General features: G+C 53.1%; 2 protein-coding genes across 2 annotated transcripts; one reads left to right on the top strand and one right to left on the bottom strand.

Annotated features, from left to right (window-relative positions):
* The first annotated feature begins 3,870 nt into the window (after positions 1-3,870).
* SENP8 (SUMO/sentrin specific peptidase family member 8) lies at positions 3,871-4,519 on the top strand. The gene has a single exon (XM_009084142.1). It carries the CDS (start codon positions 3,881-3,883, stop codon positions 4,517-4,519), a length of 639 nt encoding a protein of 212 aa, XP_009082390.1. The 5' UTR covers positions 3,871-3,880.
* Positions 4,520-9,004: 4,485 nt separating this feature from the next.
* GRAMD2 (GRAM domain containing 2) lies at positions 9,005-15,888 on the bottom strand (the record flags this gene model as incomplete). Its single annotated transcript, XM_009084143.1, has 10 exons — positions 9,005-9,116; positions 9,209-9,308; positions 9,612-9,768; positions 10,872-10,934; positions 11,792-11,863; positions 12,747-12,845; positions 13,407-13,510; positions 13,589-13,653; positions 15,006-15,074; positions 15,775-15,888. Coding segments are annotated over 10 exons (955 nt in total), but the record flags the coding sequence as incomplete, so codon positions are not given.
* Positions 15,889-17,751: the final 1,863 nt, after the last annotated feature.

Below are 17,751 nucleotides of genomic sequence, written 5' to 3'. Positions count from 1 at the left end.
TGGGTTAATGGGCCGGTGTGGAGGTGTGATATCGGCCCCGGTGAGCGGGTGGGGTCTGTGCTCACCCAGCCCCGGTGAGCTGACCCCTCGCCCCGTGATTCCCGGTGATTCCCAGGCGGATCAGACGGAGCTGTTCCCGGGGCTGTTGGTGTGCTGTGATCGCGCTCGGGGTCGTGTGACACTCCAAATCCCTTTCTCTGGCCGAATTCCCTCTCCTGGCCGAGGTCCTGGGACCTTCAGGTCTTCCAGGCAAACAGTTGTCCCTCCCAGCGCTTTCCACTGCTCCCTGGGTTAAACTCTTTCTCGAGGAAGGGAGTGCATCGACGTCCCAGTGAGATGAGCTGTTTGCATTGGTACCTCTGGGACATCTCCCATCCTGGGGCATTCCATCGCTGAGGGTTTTCCTGTTAAACTCCAAGCTTTGCCCAACCCTGTCCTGGGGAGCAGATTTGGTGTCATTCTCTGGTTCTTGGTCCCCTGCCCTGGGAGATGCTGTGACACCAGCAGGGCTGGGAGTTTGGTTCTGGAGCACCTGCACTGCTCTGCTGTGGGGAATTTGTCTGGAATGGAGAAGTTTGGACCTGCACTGCTCTGCTGTGGGGAATTTGCCTGGGATGGAGAAGTTTGGGCATTGTGAGTGCAGCATTAGGAATGTTTTCCTCTGATTTTGGCTCTTTGGGCCTGTAGAACCCTCAGGGGCTCTGTTATCATACCATGCAGGAATTATAACCTGAAGGATACAGAGAGATTCCTTATATTTAACAAAAAAAGTGGACAACTGCATTTCTTTTCTGGTTTAGTTGTTGAATTTTCCTTGGTTTTTCTCGGGCAAGAAGAAAAGAGACATATAAACTCAGATGTCACCCAGCCCTTCTCCCACTGGGAAATAGAAATTGATGTTTCTTGCCTGATCTTGCAGCCAGAACAACAACTACAAGACATGGTATCTAAAAAAGTGTATTTCCAGGAAAAGGGAATGGTCTGGTGGGTAAATTGTGAGGCCTTTTACTCTTGGTCATTCCAAAAATGTCCCTGTCCCTCCTCTTTTTTCCCAGTAAAGTCTGGAATTTTTTGCCTTTCAGGTGCCTTTTTGTGTTTACCTCTGTGCTGTTTGAATTAGGAGCAGGACTCTAGTGACCTTCCACCTTAAGCTAGTCACTCTGGAGTTTCTTTGCACCTTTAATTTATTAAAATAGATTTTAGGAATCTGATTCATCCTTAATTCACATTCCCTTTGCGCCATCACTGCCTCAGTTATGGGGAGTCTCATTCCCTGGCTCTCAGGTGTCTTCAACAATTACCTGCAGGAGGTTGTTGGCTTTCATGGTGTGAAAATAACAGGTTTGGGGTGGGTTTTGGTCAAGTAATCACTGGCTTTGCATCCTGGACACAAAGGAGCCCCACGAGGTTACGGATTGAACTCATGCTAATGATCTTGTTGAAGTATTATGAGGGAAACTTGACTTCTTGACCTTGTGATGCAAGACAGCACCATTTTCAAATCTACAAATGAAACAGGTGGTTCCACCTCTGTCAGCTTGATGACATTTGTGTTGAAATGCTCTTTCCTCTCTCCCCGGTGTTCTCATCTCCCATCTCAGAACGGGGCAGATTAAATCCCTCAGAGGAGCTGAGGATTCCAGAGCATCTGCACAAATTCCAACTGTTAATATCCAAATAAAACGACCCAGCAAGACTCTTGTTGGCAACCTACAACAAATGTTCCAGGCCTGCCTCAAGTGTTTATTCCTATTTTTATGCAAACTCCCGAACAGAGTGTGCCTGAGTCTTCAGGAAGCGAGTCCTGGGATTTCCACACGCAGCAGAGAGGCTTGGATCCACATCCTGCCTTCTCTGCAGATCCATCCTTAGCTTTAGTAGGAGGTTCTCCCAAACACAACCACCTCACTGAGAGCTTTTCCCAGCTCCACCTTGCCATGCCTGTGCTCCCTGTACCTGCCTTGGAGCATCCCGAGGGTTTTCCTTGATGCTGCACGTGGTGAGTCATCCTGCAGAACCCCCAGGCAGTTTCACAAATACCAGATGGCAATGAAATTAAAAGGAGTAGCTAGTGGCAATGGAGCATTTGCTGTAACCATTCCCCTTCCTGACTGTAGGAACCTGCCAAATGTCTTGACAGAAAAAAAAGAACCCAGTGCTGTTTCTGCAGAGTGGAAAATGAACAGAGCACGGGACACACACTTCCTTCCCTTGCCCCTAATCCCGTTTGGACTGGAGTGGAAAGCTTTTTGCTGGATTTCTACATCTCTAGGAGAAGGTGAAGCAGAAAGAACGTGCAGTAAAGGAAAATTTGGGGCATTTTATGGGCACACGTGTTTCAGCCGTGTCCCTGTTAAACCCCCAAACTGGATGTTTGGAGCACGTTCAGCTCTTTAAACCTGACTCTCAGGCAGGCTGTGGAGTTACCAGGATTTAGTTGGGATTTTTTTGTTTTGTTGTTATAGTACAAGGATTTGCACCACAAACTTGGAAATAGTTGGAGTTCATTAAGGTCGGAAGCGTGTCCAAATACCTTTGTGTTTGGCTCAGCACAAACAAGGACTGCTCCCTTCCTCTGGGTGACTCTTGCTGCTTGGCATCTCCTGCATCCACCAGCAACACACAAATACTTAATGGCTGTTTCATGCCCCAGATTCTCACCTCGGCCCTTCCTTCCGACACCTTACACATTCAGCCATGCCTCAGCCATTCTCTTCCTTACCCATCACGTGCCACCAGACCTTGCCAAGATTTCTGAGTGATAAATCTCTTAATTTAGCCATACCTGGCCAGGAAGGGTTGTTCTTCCTGATTCATGTTACAGTAAGCAACACAAATCTATTTTTTCCCAACACGTAAACAACACAACTCTCCATTTTTGTATTTCCCCTTATCGTGATGAATAATTACTGACTAATTTATAGTGAATCATGTTCAGTGATGTTATCATTATGAGCTTTCACACGAGGCTTTCAGAAATCCAAAGATGTTTGCGTGCTGCCTTTGGCACAGATGAGGGAAGGGTGAGGCCAAACAGCTCCGTGTCACTGCTGTCCCCAACTGTGGCATTTCCAGCCCTGTCCTGAGCAGGAGAGGAACAGGGGACTCCCTTCACCCAGGGCTGATGGTGCATCACTGCAGCTGAGGAGCCTGAGGTTTGGGGGATGCGACAGCAAAAGGAAAACCAGGGCAGACAGAGAGGGTCAAATCATTTCTCTTTGGAAGATCTCCTAAACCCTAATCTGGCTAGGCAGAGTTGTCCTAGAGATTCCCACGGTCGGGAACTGGTTTGTTTGTGATCTTGTTTAGCTTTGTTATTCCTTACTCATGGCTGTGCCTCCTGTGCTGGCGGGCCAGCAGGTTTTCCTTGATCAGGTCGTGCGTCTGGCACGGAGCTGGAGCACTCTTTGCTCAGCTACAGGGACCACATGCCTGTGAGACAGCTCCCAGAAAGCTTTTCTTTAAGGAATACCAGCGATGCAAAGAATTGCAGTGATTCCCATTGTGCAGGTGAAACACCCAAACACCACCTGATTGCTTCTGGATCACATCTGGTTTCTGTGCAGAGGTTCCCAAGCAGGAACTGCTCTGAAATCACCTTGCTTTGAGTTTCAGTTCCTGACGATGAAAGGTTGATTTAATTGGAGCCACACAGTGCCCCTGGAGCAGCAGCAGAGCACAGCTCAACCCATCAGACATTGCAGATGAGAAGCTGCATGTGTTCCATCTGCTCATGGTCCTTCAGATATCCATCTAGGAAAGGTGGGCTCTTGCTCCCTGCTGCCAAAAGGAACTCAAGGTGTTTGTTGTGCTGTATCATGTCCCAGCTGTGATCTAAGTCCTAAACTCACCTTTGTCTTTCAGCCCCGACGTGTGCAGGATGGATCCCGTGGTTCTCAGCTACATGGACAGCCTGCTGAGGCAGTCAGACCTCGCCTTGCTGGAGCCTCCAAACTGGCTTAACGACCACATCATCGGCTTTGCCTTCGAGTACTTTGCCAACCAGCAGTTCCAAGAGTTCAGCCAGCAGGTTTGTTTCATCGGCCCCGAGGTGGCTCAGTTCATCAAGTGTGCCCTTAGCCAGGAAGAAATAGCCATATTCCTCCAGCCACTGGACCTTCTCCACAAGGAGCTGGTGTTCCTGCCTATCAATGACAACTCCAACCAGGCTGCTGGGGGCACCCACTGGAGCTTACTGGTTTATTTCAGGGACAAAAAGTGCTTTGCCCATTACGATTCTCACAGTAAATGCAATTCTGTCCATGCCAAGCAAGTGGCAGGGAAGCTGGAGGCCTTTTTGGGCAAAAGAGGAGGCAAAGCCACCTTCGTGGAGGAGAAGGCACCAGCCCAGCAGAACAGCTATGACTGTGGGATGTATGTGATCTGCAACACGGAGGCTCTGTGTCAGGGATACTTCCAGGGCCGTCCAGAGCCTTTGCTGCAGCTCCTCACCCCCTCCTACATCACGCAGAAGAGATCAGAGTGGAAAACTCTCATCACAAAACTAGCACAGAAGTGATTGATATGCACCACCAGCTCCCCCCAAAAACTGCCTTCCCCACCCATGAGGCAGCACCCCCAGTGCCTAAGCGAATGCCCATGCACAGGATTGTCCCAAAGAAGACGAATGTAACCCCTCCAGCATGGCTACATCCCCCCCAAACACCCTGTTCCCTCTGGGAAAAGCCTTAGTCCCCTTTGGAAATCACTGGCCTTTCAACTTCTAACAACAAAAGTCCCTTTGCTTTCAGAGAAATCCTCTCCATGGTGAATTTTTACACAAATTGCTGGGGCAAAATGGGTTGAAGAGACTTCTCCACCTATGCCCAGCAGGCAACACACCCTCCTTAGGTGGCTCTGATTGGCTCCAGGCATTGTCCTCCCAAGGCAGGTTTAGCAAATGCCCTTTAAACCCAAGCCCCCAAAATGCTTCATCGTGGTTGATTCTAGTTTGTGCCTTCTGCTAGTGGCATTGGAGCAGCCTAGGATTTAGCAGCCAGGATTCTGTACCCCTGAAAACCTGACTTTGAGATGAGACTCCAAAGGAAATGCCATGATTAATTAAGAAACAAGGCAAAAATAAAGTCAGTTTCCTTCAGCCAGGTGCTCCTGGGCTGCACAGCGATGGCTTTTTTTTTTCTGTCCCCCATTCCTCCTTGCTCTTACTACAAATTAAAACCTGACTCTGAACTGCTGGAAGATTAATAGGAAGCTGAGAAACCAAATCCTAGGAAAGGAAATTTAATTGAGATGAAAAGCGACACTCACTCTTTGAAGTTTGGGGTTTTTCATTAGGATTTTAGGTCGTCTCTGTTTGGGGAGGGTTCGTCAGTACTCCCCAGCGCTCGTTAGCGTTCGCTGCACACCACGCACGAGGCAGTCACTGCTGCCTCCAACACTGAACCAGTTCTGTTACTCGAGATAAAAAAATCCAGGGAGAACAAAAGGACAGAGTCTGAGGTGTAAAAGCCAAAGATAACAGTGGTCTCTATGAAGCCCAAGAAGTCCTTGATGCACTTCAAACCGAAACACTTTCCCTCCCGTGCTGGATCTCAGAGTGGATCCTCTCGTTAAAGACAGGCTCAGCAGTGGGGAAAATAAAAATTAAACCGAGATGTTGTTGCAGGATAATAAATAATCTCTCACCTGGTGAGAAGCAAAGAGCAGGTTGCTCAGGTGGTGTCTAGCAGACCAACCACACCCCAGTGCACCAACTGGATCAGGGAAATCCGGGTTAAGTATAACCCTTGGAAAAGGGGATTAATTTTCACCCAGAGCTCTGCACCGAGGGGATGAAGGTCTTAACCTTCCCTTGCTGCCAAAAGAAAGGCAAGAAACCAGCCCAGGCTCCTCCAAAACACCCAAACACCATTCAGGAAGTAGTGGGGTGAGATGTGGGGGTTGCTCTCCTCCTTCCTATGCTATCCGGACAGTGGTCCAGGGCATCCCATCCCTGCACCACCAGCCCTCCCTAGAAAATCTGCTCAGCTGGAGTTGAAATGGGATTGAGCCACTTGCAGAAGGGGATTCACTTTGGACTCTTGAGAGGCTTTGTCAGAGTGACATCACTGCCACTCCCAAGGCCAGAATAAAACTCAGACCAAACCGTGCACTTGCCAGTGTCATCCTGTCTGTTGTGTTGGTCTCACTGCCCCAGGAGATCACAGCATGATGTGATCACAGCATGGTGTGACTGGATCAATGACATGATTGTGTGGGTCTGGCAGCAACTTCTCAGCAAATTTTATCTCCTAATCCTGTGTTTAGGAGATGGTTTGGGCTGGGGAAGAGCTCAGGGGAGGGGAGGGAGGAAGGCAGGATGGTGTGTGTGATGGGGGAAGCCTCAGTGAGGATTTGAGAGCAGGGGCTGTGCTCCTCAGCCCTGTTCCTAAGCCAGCAAGGTGAGCTCTGGAGGGCCCAGGGACATTTCCTGCACCTGAGGCTTTTACATGGTGTTTCTTTACACAAAGAAAAGCAAATAAGATCAAGCAGGGCGTCACCAGGAGAGCTGACACACACTAACCAGGCAGGCAAAAGCTGGCTGGAAAACAAAACTGGAGCCTAACAGCCATGTCCTGGCAGCACGGACCTCCCCAGACCACACAGAGCTCATCCTGGTGCTCCTACAAACCTCCTCCATGTCACTGCACCCATGGGTTGTCCTACTGCTGGTTTTAACCAAAGAGCTCCAAGAGGAGCTGAGGTGACCATCACCCACTGTCAGTGGGAGAAGGACCCCACATACCTCCTGTGCAGCACTCAAAAAGCACCAAACTGGGCACACCACACCGAAAAACACACAATCTTCAGCCTCTAAACCTCTTTTTTGGGGGGGGCTTTACCCCCCACTTGGAGGCCGAACCCATTGAGCACCAACTTGTTTGTAGGATAAACAACCCCAAACCCATTTTGGCAGCCACACCAGGAAAACGAGCTGGGCAAGTCCCTGGCAGGGACAGGGTGGCAGCAGGACTGTGCCTTTCCTCCACCAGGTCACCCACAGAATCAAAGGCCCTGTAATAGCAGAGCTTTGAAGAAACCACACCAGCACCCCAGGGTGCTAAATCTTGCCCCAAAAATGGATGACACCACCCCAGTCCCCACCTTAGCCAACACCACCACAGCTGTGGCTTTCAAGTTGGGCCATTTTCATGCACTTTCATGCATTTTGCTGCATTGACCAGGCTAAGGAGGGGGATGAAATTGGGGTGCGGATGCTCAGCGAGGAAGAGGAGGAGGAGGAAGGCTCACCCTGCCCACTCCAGCAGGATGGGGCTGCAGCTCTGCTGCCTTCCCAGGCATCCGCGGTCCCCAGGGGTGGCTCTGCCACCAGCTCGAGTGTCACATCCCCCAGTCTTTGCTGCCATCTAGCGAATAAATCCCGTGCACAAAGCATCCCTCGCGCTGTCCCCGTGTCACCCACGTCCTGAAGGGACACCAGCACAGCGCAGGTTTTGGGGTGCCGCGTTTCAGGGCTCGCAGAGATGCTGGCAGCAGACAGTGACATGCTAGAAAATTCTGGGTTTATTCTCATTTAAAAGCCATTCCGAGCCTGGAGCGAGCAGCAAGCTCTACCCCAGGGTGCAGGGATTTGGCCCCATCAGCACTTGTAGTTCCCCCCCCACAAAAAAAAAAAAAAAACCAAAAAAAAAAACCAGGAAAGAAAACCCAAAGGAATCACATAGGTATCACTTGCCGACCCAGCATGCTCCCAGGAGGAGGCTGTGGGACAAATCCTGCAGAACAGATCTTGCAGCACTCAGCTCCACATGGTGACAAGGTTAACAGGAACCAGGGCACAGACATGCTACCATCTGGGAGCCATGGGCTCCTTTCTGGACATCTTAATGAGGAGACAGGGAGTAACAAAGCCTTGGTCCAGCACTGGTGCCAGGTGTGGTCCCCAGCGAGGACACCTGGTCTGGGGGACCCTAAAGTGCAATGCAGGGGACACACAAACACACACTCAAACACACACACAAACCCCTCCCCGAGATGGCCCAGTGCTCCAAGAAAGAAGGGCTGGGAGGCCCTGGGTGTACCCCCACTCTTGGCTGAGGGATGGATGACACCCTGCAGGGCTGGTGGCCCCTTTCTCCCCAACCCCACAGACCCCCAGCATTGGGACCATTCCCCAGACAGGGACAAACAGGTGGGTTCACCCAGAGCAGCAGTGGCAACTCATCCATGATTTTTGGGGTTCCCAGTGAGCCCAAGGTCATCTTTTAACACGAAAAATCCAAGCCTGGAATAAAAACCAGTGTCCATCTTAGCAGCAAGTCCTAAGGGGAGGTCCAAGTGTTCAGCAGCCCCAAGCCATCGTCCAGTGCTACGGCACAGCAGTGTCCCAGGGAGAAAATGGGTTTCCAGTGGGATGGGGAGTTGGCACACCGGTGACCAGGAGCTGGCTGGGAAGTCCCACCAGAAACAAGTGCCCATAGGAAGGGAGAAAATACTTGGTCCCATTTTACCAGCCGAGGGATAGCCAGGCCACGCGCAACGGCCGCGGTGGGAGGATGCAGCACCGGGATCCGTGCGCAGGGTGTCGCTGCCTCGGCGTCCATGCTCAGCCAGTGCTGGGGTAACAGTCACCTGCAGACAGGAGACAGGGTGAGACGTGGGGAGCAGCTGCAGAGGCATCCCAGTGTCCCCCCGATGTCCCCAACCATCCCTTGCTGGTGCCCAGAGTCTGTTAGCCCCAGGGCAGAGCTCAGCTCCACCAAGCTGTACTTCCTACAACTGCAGAACCAGCCCCAAACCCACAAGGAAAACACCTCCCAAGGTCCAAAGTCTCAGGGAGAGCAGTTTCTCCTGGTCACTCAAACCAGCAATTGATGGGATGATGTCTGGCACGGGGATGGCACTGTCAGCCCAACAACAGGCATGGGATAAGAGACAAAGCATCCCCAGGACATGTCCTGGAGCCATACTTTTAGCACCCACATCCCTCAAGTCCTCTGCTCGTGGAGCAACCTGTCTGCCCCAAAGTGTCCCCAGGGGTCCCTCACCTCCTGTGCCCGCGGGAGAGGTAGTCCCGGTTCAGAGAGCAGAGCTGCTGCTCCAGACGGAAAATGCGGAACGCCAGGTACGAGGAGGACACAACCAGGAGGCAGATGCTGGGAGCAGAGGAACAAGCCAAGCGTTCAGTGGTTGAGACAGACATTCCCATGGTGCCCCAGCCTCCCCACGCTGCCCTCAGCACACTTACAGCACGATGAAGATCTTCAGGAGCTGGTAATCAGAAGGTCTCAGCTCTGCCACACAGCTCTGCTCCACCTCCAGCTCCTCCTCCGTGTTTATTGCACTTTCTGAAAGGCAAACCCAGAGTGAGAGGCACAAGGACACTCAGCAGATGCTCCAGCAACCAAGAGTCTTCAAGCATCAAATCTTCCTCCCTCATAAGCTCAGACCCTGCAGCTAGGAGACCCCATCCCATCCCCAGGATCCCATCCCCAGGATCCCATCCCCAGGATCCCATCCCCAACCCTGCTCCTCCGCAAGGCAAAGATCCCCCTCCCCTGTGATGAACACATATTTTTGGAGGTTTACATCGAGCACTGTGTATGGAGCAGGGCACAAACCCATGTCCCTGTGTTGGCTGCTGCCCTCACCCGAAACCAGCGGCTCCTCTGAGGTGAAGGAGCTCTCCTTGGTGCTCAGGCTGCTGACAGAGGTTCGGTGGATGCACTGGTAGTTGGAATCTGGCAGTGACAGTGACAGTGAGCCAGGTGACACCTTCCTCCACTTGCCCTCGGGGACAATCACCTCCTGTGGGAACAGTCCCAGTGAGTATTGCTACTGGCAGCAGGTTCTCCCACGGCAGTGCCAAGGATACAGCAGGGCCAGACTCAAACTCAAACCTCAGAGCTTCTCCATCGAGCACCAGCACATCCAAAATATCATCTGAAGGGGAGCTGGTCCCCCCATGATGGCCCCATGGGGATGTGAGTTCCTGCTGCCACAGAAGAACCTGCCCACACACCCCACACCTGCCTCAAATACTGACTGCATCCTCCACCCCCTGAAGGTCAGGGTGCTCACGTAGCATCCTCGGAGATCCCCTTGCCCGCCCCATGGCTCAGCATCCCAGTCCCAGCATGCTCCAAAAGGGCAAAAATGTGCCCCAAAAAGGCACCAAATCAAGCTGGGTGGCAACCAGCACAGAGAGAGGTTCCCCCACCAGAGTGTCCCCAGGGCCAGCTGCTGAAAGGCTACATTCCTCAGAAGCACCAGCCTGGATTGCTCCTAAATCAACCCTTGAAAAGAATCTTTTACCCCTGGGATGCCACCAGACCTTGAGAGACATCCCACCTGTCACCTCCTGGTCCACCTCAGTTGTCACCTCCTGCAGCAAGCCTGACACTCAGGGCCACTAGTCATGGAGAACACCCTGTTCCAAAGGTGCTCCCTGGATCTTGGGCTTTTCCCTCTCCAGCCATTCCACTCATCCCACAAGTTTTTGGTTAACCACATTCTCAGCCTGTTATCCATGTTCATGCCTGTGAGCAGCATCAGCCAGTGGGAGCAGTGGCAGCATTTTCCACATCACTCCGAAGCTTTCCTATCTATAAACACACCCCAGAGACCAACTGGCCAAGTCATCGGCTGTGCTCAGCTGAGTCCTCTTGACCCCTCTGTTTCTGCCAAGTCTGGGGATGAGGATCCCAGAGGATGATCTACAGAGGTGACAGCCACATCCTCGCACGACCTTTGACAGCACTGAGGGGAGAGAACCGACTCAGCCTGTGCGTGGCCACCTCAGCGTGCCAGGATGGTGTCAAACCCACCAAGGGGGCCAGGCGGGTGCTCTCCAGCCCACAGCACGAGTTCAGGAGGGTCCTTCTCTCTCCCAGAGCTGCCCTGACTCTCACCAGCGACACAGTGTCCTGCTCCTCCGACAGCTCCTTCAGGCTCAAGCTCTTCTTACTCGAAACCTGGAGCAGAGAGACAATCAGGCGTTACCGTGCTGCTTCTCCCTGCTCTGACCCGAGCTATGAAATCGAATTTTGGCTTTTCTGCTGAGCCTGTGAAGAGCAGCTACTTAAAACTTGCAAGCACAGGGATTTGGGGATGAAGAAGAGCATCTGGCAGAGGACAGGGCACAGCACTGCTGCATCCCAGCACCAAAACCTGACAGGGCCATGGCTGAGCCAAAGGGCTCCAGTCGAGGAGATAAAAAAAAAATAAATAAAGGGAATATCTGGGCAGAGCCCAGCACATTTCAAAGGATAAATCCCCTAGTTTGGCAACAGGGCTGAGTCACTCAAATCACCACCCCAGCAAAGCTGGCAGACACCCTCTGGGTGGGGCAGGGCTCCAGCACCACTTCCCACGTGCTTCAAAGGCAGGAAGAGGTCCCCACAGTCCTCCTCTCCAGCCCCAGGGCTGATGGATGTCTTCCCCCTCCTAATTTAATTTGATTTTTTTTTTAACTTTATACCATTTTTCCTCCCCTTAAAACTTTACATCTGGCCAAAAAGCAGCCATGTGCAGAGTGGCAAAACTAGTATTGCTACCAAATTATAAATAATTCATACACACGCCCTGGGAGAGAGCAGAAACTCTGGGCTCTGCCTCATCCATGACCCAGAAAAGGCCACTGGTGGCTCCCAGGGACAGGACATACCCTCTTCCCACCCCTTGCAGCAAAGTGAGGACACTGGGAATTGGGGAGGGGTTTGGGAACATTCCAAGGCCTTGGAGGCAGTGGTGAAAGAGCTCTGACAGCCCAAGGGGCAGGTGCAGAGCCCTGGGGCCATGGACACAGTATCAGGCACGGGGTGGAGAGTACCTGCAAGTGTGTGCACACTCTTCTCAGGACATCATAGACGCTGTCTCGGGAGATGAGGGACACGAAAATGTACTGCAAGAGAAAGAGAGAAGCTGTTGGGAGAGATTTCCCCCATCCCAAGTCTGGTTCTCCACAGGCAGGGACAGGCAGAGATGTCCTGCCCTTGAATCTCCTCTTTTTTCAGGAGCCACATCCCCTCCCCGCAGGTATCTCCCTGTGGGGTATCCCTGCTGTTATTTTTGCAGCCTGCTAAAACCTGGACCAGATTTTTTTTTGGGCCAGTTTTGCTCAGCTGCTGTTCTAATGGGCCTTCCCATGCTCAGTCCAGAGGGACATGGCAGCAAACGGGGCCAGGACCTACGGAAAACATCCCCAGGCGCCAGGGGGGTGCAGGGCCACACTCACCATGCCCAGTGCCAAGCCCAGGCAGCTACACAAGGCTTGGAATGCCCACGTCCTTCTTTGTGCCAACCTCTGCTAAAATCCTAGAGGAACAGCCCCCTCCCAGAGGATGGGTGATGCACACTGCTGCCAGCAGCACCTGGGCAGGTGAGGACTCGGACACACAGTGTGAGCCCACTGCAGACAACAACATCCAGTGTGATTTAAAAGCTGGAAATTCAGCCCTGTATCTAAGTTTTCCTCCAGCTCCAGATGAATGCTGGCCCAAACCCTTTCCCTGCTTGTGTTTAAGGAGTTTAAAGGTTTTACGTGAGCCTGGCAGGGATTTGTCAGGCTCGGCCGAATTTCACTTGGGCTTTGCTTTGGCCAGAAACAAAGTGAAATTCAGAAACAACAGCAAATCCGCTGTGTTTGTCCTGGCTGGCAGCCAGCACAGAGAGCAGCACTCACTTCCCAACCAAGGATGGGAACCACTTCATTCCCTGCTCTCAAATCACACTCAGCTCAGCCCAGGGCATCCAACGGGTGCCGACGCTCACAGCGCTGGCATTACCTTTCTGCTGGCATTGGTGGTGATGGCCAAGCCATTGGGCAGCAGCCGAGCTGTCTTGTGCTTCTTTATCAGCTGTACAGACACCACTGGGATCACAACCTGCAGCGCAAAAAGACACAGGGATGGGCACAACACAAGCATCATCCAGTGAGTCTCCCTAAGACCCACCACAAGACCCACCCCTGCAAGCCTGGGGAGGATGAAAAATAAGGCAGGATGTAATTTTTGGCAGGATAACTCTGCTGCAATTCCATCAGGTATTTGTTTAAAGCATCAGATATAAATAATTCAGTCCTTCAGCCCAGTTTTAAAGGAAGTCATCTCTCCCCAAGATCCCCGTCAGCCACAAGACTAATGGGGAAACATCAGATCATAAATCAAGAAGAAAAGCCAAGAGAGATTCAAATCTCACCCCCTCCTCCCTGAAACCTTTGATCTCCCTTCAAACTCTGTTGTGGCTTGTAGGAGGTTTTGCATCAGGGAATTTTACACCAAACCAATATTTGGTTTCCCCAGGCCAATGCCGCAGGTGATCAGAGGGGGAGGCACTGCTGTGTTCCCCTTCCCACCGGAGACTTCTGATGGGAATTTTGGTGGTATCTGGGGATAAGCTGTGGCTACAAGCCCCATGGGACCAGGGTGAGCTGGTCCCCACCCTACCTTGATGTCCTTCCCGAAAAGGTTTGCGTAGAAGCAGAGCCAGTTGGGGGAGATGTAAAGCCTCCCCTGGATGAGGATGTCTCTCTGGAGCGCGCAGGAGCAAACTGCAAGGCAGAGAGAGGGGCATGGCAGCTGTGTGCCAGATCCTGCCAACCCCATCCCTACCCCTCGCCGTCACCTACCTTTCAGCACGCTCTCCTCCGTCGGGATGTCCTTGAACAGCTTGTGGTACTGGGAGTTGTACTTGCTAGCGGCCTGAAAACGAACCAGAGCAAAGTTATCCAGTGACCTTGCCAAGAAGGAGACCCAAAAACCACCCTCAGTGCAAGAAACCTCCCTCTGCCCGCACCCGGGACCGGCGCAGAGGGGTCCCACCAGGCTGGGGCCGCGGGGCCCGTCGGGTTAGAGCAAGGTCGGATGATGCAGCACCCAACAGACGCTGTGCCATCCTCCCAGATAAACATTTCACTTAGTATCTAAGGAGGCTCCTCTGCGAGGAGCCGGTTTTCTGCCAGGCTCATCCGCAGGCAGTTTGTTTTGCCCAGCGGTTTCTCTCCTCCTCCTCCTCCTCTTCCCTTATTCGGGACACGGTGACAACACTTGCTTTGCGCCCATCTCGCCGCGCCATCCAGCTATTTATATTCGCGGCGCCGCTTCAAAGCCTGCCGGCAGCCGCGGCGGGAGGCTCCGCAGGTCGGCCCCGAAATAGTTCTGTGGCTAAGTTAAAGCTCCCAAGCGCTTCAACGCGTTCCATAAATCCGCTCAGCTGCTCCTTGCGAGGCAGATTTGTGCCCTCTTGCCCTCGGGGTGCTCCCCGGGGATGTGGCTGCCCCCAAGGCGGTGGCAGCTGCCCCTCTGAAAAGCAAGGGATGAGCTGCTTTGCCAGGATGTGGAGAAGGTTGGTGCGGGAAGGTTGGTGGGCAGTGGTGCAGGCAGAGCCCTCCTGCCCGTGGGGACAAGGTCACCTTTGCTCCGTGCACCTTGTCACCGGATGAGCGGGGCACTAAGAGGATCAAGGCTCAGCACCACCTGGAGTTGGCTTAGACACCTCCCAGAACGATGCCAGGATGGTGGGGGTGCCAGTGGGAGTGTTTCAGGGGGACATGGGCTGGGATCACCTCCAACCACCACCAAGAAATGCCCCCTGGCCCCAGCACAAACCCACTGCTGACCCTGTCACCCTCCCAGATGCCTCTGGATAAATGGAAAAATGCTTTTCTCCTCCATCTTCCTCAGTTTGTGCTGTTCCTTCCCCTTCCAGAGCATCTCTAGTCTGCAGATGGACAAAAAAAAAATCTCTGCTTTGGGCATGATTTGAACAACCAAAAGGTTCAAACAGATGGAAATAGAACTGCTTGCAGCTCTGACTTCCACGTTCTCCTTTGCTCTGGATGGAAAATCTTGGAAGTGTTTGCGAGGCAGAGCATGGGCCACACAAAACCCTCATCAGCTCCCCTGAAAACACAGGCAGGAGCCTCTGCCCCACACCAGGAGCCACCTCTGGCTCACTCAGCCCACCCCCGAGACCCCAGGCAGGCTCCTCCCAGGGCAAACTGCAGGCAACAGGCTGCAACAAACCAGCCCAGCTGCTCCCAAAGCCAGAGACTTACCACTTCCCGATGGCATTTTTTGATGTCCTCATCCTTTAGGGCTTCGTTCAGGCGGAGGCTGGAAGAGAAAACAATAATCACCAGGTAAGCAAAGAGCCCCAGGTCTCTCAGCTGCTCCCTAAAACACGTGTGCTGCAAGGTGAGACACACACAGACGTAGAGGACTGAACAGAGAGCCTAGGAAACAACGTTTTGGCTGTCTCCATGATTTATTGTGGCATTGGGCTTCGCTGAGGCTAAGTAAGGGCTGCTGAGGGCTGATCTCTGATAGGAGCTCTTGGAGGCACCAGCTCTGGGGTGCCTGTACCCAAAACACACCCCAAACCCAGGGAAGGAGCCCAGAGCTGCCCCAGCAGCAGCCTGGAACAGGCTGGGAACTGGCAGTGGGCAGCTTCAGCCAGGTCATGGTTTCCTGAGGAAAAGCACAGATGGGAATTTGGAAACGTGCCTGGGCAGGAGGACACACTCAGCCTTGGCCATGCACAGGGGCATCCATCCTTATCTATCACATGAGCAGATGGAAGGAGAAATCACAGAGTGAAATCCTCCCAGCAACCTCAGCAGCATGAATACCATCCCCTTCCCCAAACCCCTCTCCCTTCCCTGTTTTTCTATCCTCAGTATGTGGGGGGAAATAAAGAGGGAGCCCCATGTGTCCCCACCATGGCAGGCTGCATTCAGGGCTCAGAGGCAGTGGGAATGCCACAGAAGGAGGGAAAAGAGAAAACAACCACAGAGCCCAGGATGCTGACCCTCACCTGCCATCGAGGGAATCCAAACTCTTCTGCTTGTGGGATGCCTCCAGCTTCTCACGGCCGTGCCTGGGCTCGGGGCTCTTCAGGGGAGCTGCCTTCTCATGCATCAGCGTGGCACTGCCAGGAGACACCCGTCAGCCCCCGACGCAGAAGGAAAGAGGGGAGAGGTGAAGTCAGAGATGCAGTTCATAGCCCTAAATCTATTCCCTTCAATCCCACCCTGCAGAGACATGAGAATCTGCCACTCAAGGACAACGAGAATATTTCTGCAATTTCTCAAGTCACGTGAAGAAAAGAAAAAAAAAAGGCTTTTTTTTTTTTTAGCCAGGAACTCCCCAGCGCTCGCAACCAAACGGCCAAGGAGCTGCAGCTCCGCCGGATAACACCCTCCAAAGCAGAGCCTCTCCTCCTGGAGGGATGGAAGTTGGGATGGGAAAAACCACAAGTCTACAGAACTCCTTGGGGGAGGGATGGAAGTTGGGATGGGAAAAAACACAAGTCTACAGAACTCCTTGAGGGGATGGATTTCAGCCAGGGTCTGTTCCTCCAGGTCAGCCAAACACCATCTTCCCAGGGCAGAGCCCCTGCCAGGCACCAGCTCCCGCCTCGGATCGGATCGCTCCCTGCACGTTTGAGCTCTGTGTTTACCTCCTGAGCCTTATCAGAGGCACTTATCAACCATGGCAGGTAAAGTAAACACGGGCCCAGTGCCGCAGGGTGGTTATCACCTGGCAGGCCACAAAGGTGACACTTCCACCCTCAGCAAACACCACCGGAGATTGCTGTGGCACCAGAGCCAAAGCGGAGTGCGGTCCCCAGGGATCGGTGGCACGGCAGAGCCAGCAAACAGCCACAGATCTACCGAGAAGAAATTATTCCAGGGAAAAGAGCTCAGCTCGACAGGCAGGGGGTGATGCCGGAGCAGGTGGGGCAGCAGCAGGCAGGATGAGCTCCAGCAGGTGGGATGAGCACGGAGCTGGAGTGCATCCCAGTGCCTGCAGGGATGATGCCATAGCAGTGTGGCAGAGCCCAGGCAGTGAAGTGATACCAAACTTCCTACACTCAGAGAGCAGCTCTTTCGCCACCTCTACTTCTCTAGACACACCCTGCTCCCACTTCAAGGTGCTCATCCGAAGGGAAACCCATCTCTGTAATTCCCCCAGACTCAGGGAGAGCCAGGATGGAGGTGCTGCATCCCAGCAGCAACGCCCACATGGGCTGAGAGTCAGAGTCACATGAGCCCCCACATTCCCGACCAAAGCGCTGTCCCAAGCTGTGGAAGTCAGACTGAATCCCAGCTGGAGGCACAAGGGATGCTCCCACAACACGCAGCACATACTGAGGGCTGCAGGAGAACCAAACACAAGTCACAAGTGCCGTGTGGCTAGTTGGGAAAGGGCTGGGAACCAGCTCCTGGATCCCCACAGGCAGCACTGGCAAAGAGCTGCCTGCACAGCCCTGAAGTCTGAGCACTGTGGGAATGGGATGAACATGCTGAGGGTGTGAGGGTTTCTAGGAGCTCAGGTCAAAGGATGTCTGGAAGGGAAGGGAGACCCTACTGACGACAAGCACCAAAATAACATTCTTTAGCAATCCACCAAAAGGCCTTTTCCCTGCCTGTTTCCTTGGACACCCTCTGCCAGGTGATGCCACACTGCCCAGAAGACAAAATTCGTATAATGGAGAAACCAAAGCCTTCACCCCACCTGCCCTCATGCTGGAAAAGGAGCTCTGACCCACTCTGGAGCCTCCCTGCCCAGAGCTCAGCCTGCTCTGGCTTCCCCCACGTCATCCCTAAATCCCCAAGCGCTTGCACTGCTTAATCCGGGTGAGCAGATTTATCCCTAACTGGGGCTGACACCAAGGGGCACCGTGCAGGGAATGGGGACAGGCACCCCCTGCTCGAGGCGAGGGCATCAGAGCCCCCTCCCCGAGGTCACCAAACACACAGAAATCCCCTAAAATGAGAAAAAAACAGGA

The sequence above is a fragment of the Acanthisitta chloris genome, unplaced genomic scaffold (assembly GCF_000695815.1).
Source record: "Acanthisitta chloris isolate BGI_N310 unplaced genomic scaffold, ASM69581v1 scaffold35671, whole genome shotgun sequence".
Classification (NCBI taxonomy): Eukaryota; Metazoa; Chordata; class Aves; order Passeriformes; family Acanthisittidae; genus Acanthisitta; species Acanthisitta chloris.
This window is presented reverse-complemented; position numbering and strand designations above follow the sequence as displayed.

Excerpts from the sequence above, each read along its gene's own strand:
- SENP8 (XM_009084142.1), top strand. The coding sequence starts at position 3,881 with ATGGATCCCGTGGTTCTCAGCTACATGGACAGCCTGCTGAGGCAGTCA.